The sequence below is a fragment of the Arachis duranensis genome, chromosome 5 (genome assembly GCF_000817695.3).
Source record: "Arachis duranensis cultivar V14167 chromosome 5, aradu.V14167.gnm2.J7QH, whole genome shotgun sequence".
In the NCBI taxonomy this organism is placed as follows: Eukaryota; Viridiplantae; Streptophyta; class Magnoliopsida; order Fabales; family Fabaceae; genus Arachis; species Arachis duranensis.
Window position 1 is genome coordinate 16,297,060 of NC_029776.3, and position 5,772 is coordinate 16,302,831.

A 5,772-nucleotide genomic window follows, 5' to 3' on the forward strand; every position below is an offset into this window, starting at 1 on the left:
ACAGTGTCATGATAATATTTTTACTCTGAATCTAACTTAACTGTGTGTAATATTTGCATAGTTTAAAGGGGAATTTGTTCGTTTGGCAGCTTGTATGTAGTTTTCATTTTATCTATGATAGCTAAAATTTAAAAGAGAACTCTTGTCATATGATGCTTTAATAAAATGTGATGGTCTCTATTTTGGTCTCTAAAATTTATGTGATTATCTATTTTAGTTTTTAAAATTCAAAATTTATATAGTGATACTCTAGATTTAGGTTTGGACACCAATTTAGTCCTTCGACCCTTTCAGATAATGAGTCAGCAAATGGAATGTTAAGATGATACTCTCTTTACCATATTGGATGCTGCAACAACTAGCTGACGTAGCTTAATTTGTATTTGTACTCAATATAGTCGCTGAAATCTTAATTTCAATCTTCTTCATCTTCCTTTCTCCTTCTTCTTGTCTTATTCTTCTTTTCCATTTCACAATTATTAACAACAACAACAAACCTACTACCATCGCATTCCAAAAACCCCTCCTTTGCTTCTCAAAATCACTCCTACGGTCTAAAATATCCAAATTAGGATTCGATTTCCAACGAGGCCACAACTATAAAAGAAAAATATTCCAAGGCTTAATATCACTCTAAATTAAAGGGGGCCACAACTATAAAAGAAAGAAAAAGTATAGGGTACCAAGAGTTGTATCTGCCAACTATTACCAACACTAATTAAAATTAAATTTAATTTAATTTAAATACAATTTGTTATGTCAATTAGGGATTTGGTGGGTCCAATATAATGTAATTTGAATTGTGCAGGAGTGAGAACAAACTAACGTAGCATGAGGCCAATTATGAACGCAGCCAAGCACACTGCAAAGCAAACCTAATCCTCATTCTTCTCTGGCGTTGCATCTCCGTTGGCTTGCTTTTCATCTCACCGGATCGCCGCCATTTGATCCATCGACGTTGAAATCGCCTTTACCTGGAGGCCACTTATACCACGACGTGAGTCTTTGAAGGTGTAACGGTTTCCGTCGGGTTTCTTTTCATCTCACCGGAAAGCCGCCATTTCATCCATCGACGGGGACATCGCCTTCACCCGAAGGGAAGAGCAACTGCAACGTGAGTCTTTGAAGGTGTCACGCAACCCTCTTCTCCTCAATCTTCTTCGGTAAGGTACATGTGTCTCCATTGAATGCACGTGGACCACATAATGTCGATGGAACAAGCAATTTGTGAAGGCGCATCGTACGGTACAACATATGATGATATTGATCAGTATAATTCTTGCGACGTTAATGTTCCATCGCTTAGTGAAGATGACACACATCATGTTGGCAAGGTAATTTATATGGTAGAAATATATAACTATATTTTTAGTTTGATGTTGAATTCTTAACAGAGATAAGCTTTGTTGGAAGAATTGTGATTTCATTTGCTTAGTTAGGAATTGTGTAGATAATATTTCTTTCAACAATGCTAGAAAGGTGCTACATTTTCATATGGTTTATTATTGTGTTTGGTCACCATGTTTAATTGATGTGTGTAACTTTGATTGATGTTTGTTCTACACCTGTTTAGTTTCGATTGTTGATTAGTTGGTGATATCTATGGAAAAAGTGGAAATTGTGTGGAAGAGTTATTGTGAGTGTCAAATGGTGGATAGATATGTCTTTTGTTTATACGTCCTCGGTTATCAATTTCAGGGGAAAGATTCTGGAAGCGTTATTGAAGTAGTGGATGATGTAATGGCAATGAATCATAAGGTGTGAAATATTCTTTATTTTGCTGAATTCCTGTGCTCATGAGGAGATACTCATGAGGTGTGAAATATTCAAGAAGTTAGGAATTTTTTATTTTAATTAGTTGAGTACTTTTTGTGTTGAATGATAATTTTTTTCGTAATGGCTTTGCAGTTACCCGATCACACTGGAATTCCATTAGATGAAATCCCGTACGTAGGATTGAGATTTGTTTCCTTGCAGCGGGCACAAGAGTTTTACACTAATTATGCAAAGAAAGTTGGCTTCGTGACCAGGATTAGGAACACCAACTTTGACAAGACCAGGAATGTTTCAAAGATACACGTTAACTAATCGTTACACTATAGTAGTGAAGGTTATCGGGAGTCTCGAGTGAAGGCAGTAACTCGGGTAAAGCGAATAACAACATCCGGATCCAAAGCAAGGATGTACGTCATGCTTGATAGACAGAAGGATAATTGGATGGTCTCCAAACTAGAACTGAAGCACACCCACCCGTGTTCTGCCAAGCAAACTGTGCACTACACTGAGTACTGAGAACTGACCATGCATGCCAAGTGTGTGATTCAGAACAACGATGAGGCTGGGATACGGCCCAATAAGACTTACCTCGCACTGGCGAACGAGGTTGGTGGCTCGTCGAACTTAAGTTACTCAGAAAAGGATGTGAGGAACTTCATTACGAGCAATTTGCGCTGTGCTGACGGAAACGTGGATGTCAAGGAAATGATTAGCTATTTCATGCGAATGAAATATATCAACCTGAATTTTTTTTATGCAGTTGATGTAGACGAAGCTAACCAGTTTAAAAGTGCGCTCTGGGTAGATGCAAGATGCAGAACTTCCTATGAATATTATGGTGATGTGGTATCATTTGATACAACGTACACTAGAAACAAGTATGTATGTGTGTTTTGCCTGTATTCAAATGTCTAATGATTTTCGCATTTAGCTTGCTTTTGGTAATTTTGGTTGGATTTATTACAGGCACGGACTTCCATTTGCATCTTTTGTTGGCGTTAACCATCATGGCAAGTCCACTCTGCTCGGATGTGCTTTGATGGGAAATGAGAAAATTCGTTGCTTCGAGTGGGTCTTTAAGCAATGGCTGAGGTGCATGGGATCTTCCCTACAGGCCATCATCACAGACCAGTGCAAATCCATGTTTGGTGCTATCAAGAATGTCCTTCCAGATACTCGCCACCGATGGTGCATATGGCACATAATGAAGAAGATACCGCATAAGCTCAGAATATATGCTCGGTATAAAGAAATAGATGATAGAATGCATGGCACTGTTTGGAATGTCAGGTCTGTGGAATCTTTTGAGAAGGATTGGTCTGTATTCATTAATGAGTTTAACTTGGAGCGAAATATATGGCTTTCAGGTTCGTTCTGTTTTTGTGCTCTTATAGTCCTCTTTTATAGTGGGTTTGTTATGGAATCTCTATATGGTGATTATAATTTTTTTTCTGTTGGTTATGTAGACCTTTATGACGAACGTCAAATGTGGGTTCCAATCTATTTTCAAGGTGAATTTTGGGCAGGTATGAGAAGTACTCAACGGAGTGAGAGCATGCACGCCTTTTATGGTGGTTACTTGCATTGCAAGAGTGGATTGGTTCAGTTCGTGCATCAGTATGACAGCGTGCTTGGGAACAAGGAGCAGAAGGAACTGGAAGATGATGCTGTAGACTCTAAAGGAGTTGTTCCTTGTTCATCGAGTACTACAATTGAAAGACAATTTCAGCGTGAGTACATAACCTCTAAGTTTAGGGAAGTACAACAGGAATTCAGGAAAAAAAGGGGATTGTTTAGTCTGTGGTGCGACTCACGAGGGTGATTTATTTCGTGTGATTGTGAAAGAGCAATACATGTTATATGGGGAACCTAGGTCTTGGAACAATATTGTCAAGTTTGACCCGTCGACACATAAGATTCGGTGCGAGTGCAACATGTTTGCATCGAGAGGTATTCTTTGTTGTCACTGTCTTGCTGTTTACTTTTATTACGAAGTAGACAGAGTACCATCTTGCTATGTTCTCCCTCGATGGAGCAAGAATGTACAGCGGAAACACACTTTCATTAAGAGTAGCCATGACGAGAAACGATCGGATGAAAGCCACAACTTATTTAAAAGAATGTGTACGCACTTCTTTAATGTGGCACAGAAATTCATGACATGCGAAGAAGAGGCGGCTGTGTTACATTCGGGTCTTGATGAGTTAAGGGCCAAGTTGGTTGATTATCGTGTGAACTTGGGGTCCAGAAGTGTTCCCAATACAGATAACAACATGTTGACACAGTTTGACCCAGCTTGTATTGCATCTGACATTCAAGGTCCCTCTAAGGTCGCAACAAAGGGTCAACCGAGACTGAAGAGGCTTGGATCTGAACTGGACGCATCCATTAAGAGATCTATGCGAAGAAAGAAGAATAATCCACCTCAGGTATGTGTCTACCAGTACATAGTTTCTAACCACATGTTAGCATGCCTTGATGGATAACGTTGAAGGTGTTATTCACTTTTTGTTCATGCATGTTTTCACCTTTCAGGTAAATAATGGAGCAATCAATCCAAACATAGTGGCGGTTCCTGCTCTGAGCATGAACGAATCACATGGAAATGACGAGTTCTTGTCTTTGTTACACTCATTTCGACATAGTTAGATTACTTTTGATTATGGATTTGTATGGACACTTGCTATCTTTAGTAATTTTTTTCCAGTTATCTTTTTATAAAGTTTTCAGGTTATTAATTTAAATGACATTTTTAAGCTGAGGATATAATTACTTAATGAGTTTTTTGTCATTAGGGTGCGTATCTTAATAGTACAGTTACTACCCTAAAACTGTGTGAGTTATGCCTCATAACGAATCAATTAAGACTTATTTGAAACATTCAAGCTTTCGTTACTTTAAAAGAATATCGACATGTATAACACACATCCGTACTAAGACAATTACTGAGAGGCGACACTGTAATTACGCTGTAAATGGGGAGAACACATCTGCCATTACACGCCAAGACCAAAATGGAAAAAGTCAATCTTAAAATACATGTATGGTATTAGACACATCCATATATGCATAGACACATCCGGAGAAATTATGGAAGACACATCTGTCGTTAACCTATCACATCCAAACAAGAGACACATCCGTGAGAAGAAAAACCTATTAACATCACATAACTATATTAGCCACTTCCAGTGCAAGAGACATCCATGTTGAGACAACTCTGAAGATGACACGATGAATTAAGCCATAAACATATAAGACACATGTGCGATTAAATGCAAGCACGAAAAAGACACATTATTAAAAGACACATCTGGCATATGACACATCTATGTGCCATAGATACATTCAATAAAAATACGGAAGATACATCTGTGGTTAACAAGACACATCCACTCAGAAGTAAACAACTGTCCACACCTGTCAGAAGACACATCCATGTGCCATAGATACATTCAATAAAAATATGGAAGACACATCTATGGTTAACAAGACACATCTGTGGTTAGACACATCCACACAGAAGACACACATGTCCACACCTGTCAGAAGACACATCAATTTTCCAGCATCTACGAACAACACATGACTAACAATACATTGCTAACATAAATGGAGACATCCAAAATAGACGACAATCAAACTGTCACATGCTTATTAATTGAAAACAAAAATATCTCAAAGTGTATCAATTGGTCAGCTTGTGCATAAACTTATCCCAGACAAACGTGTGAAGGAACAAGAATCCAAAACAAGATTCATCTGTGTAAAACAATGAAAATACTTAGACCCAACAAAAAATATCTCACAATGTGAGGATAACTCTGCCCTAAGCAAACTAGAATGTAATATACAGGCTTTTTCTTTTGATATCTATCTTCTTTTGCTCGTCTGTTTCTTTTGCATCCCTGCAGCTCGCCAAAGCATGCTCTTTGTCCCAGGTGCTGTAAACAGAGTCCTAACCTCCTTACGTTTGTTCCTTGGTTGGTTGCGACG

At 38.3% G+C, this 5,772-nt stretch overlaps 1 protein-coding gene across 1 annotated transcript; it reads left to right on the forward strand.

The window, feature by feature from the left end:
* The first annotated feature begins 2,301 nt into the window (after positions 1-2,301).
* Positions 2,302-4,425, forward strand: LOC107488339 (protein FAR1-RELATED SEQUENCE 5-like). The gene is made up of 5 exons (XM_016109069.1): positions 2,302-2,654; positions 2,743-3,143; positions 3,243-3,506; positions 3,622-4,205; positions 4,312-4,425. The coding sequence occupies exons 1-5, from the start codon at positions 2,302-2,304 to the stop codon at positions 4,423-4,425; spliced, it is 1,716 nt and encodes a 571-aa protein (XP_015964555.1).
* Positions 4,426-5,772: the final 1,347 nt, after the last annotated feature.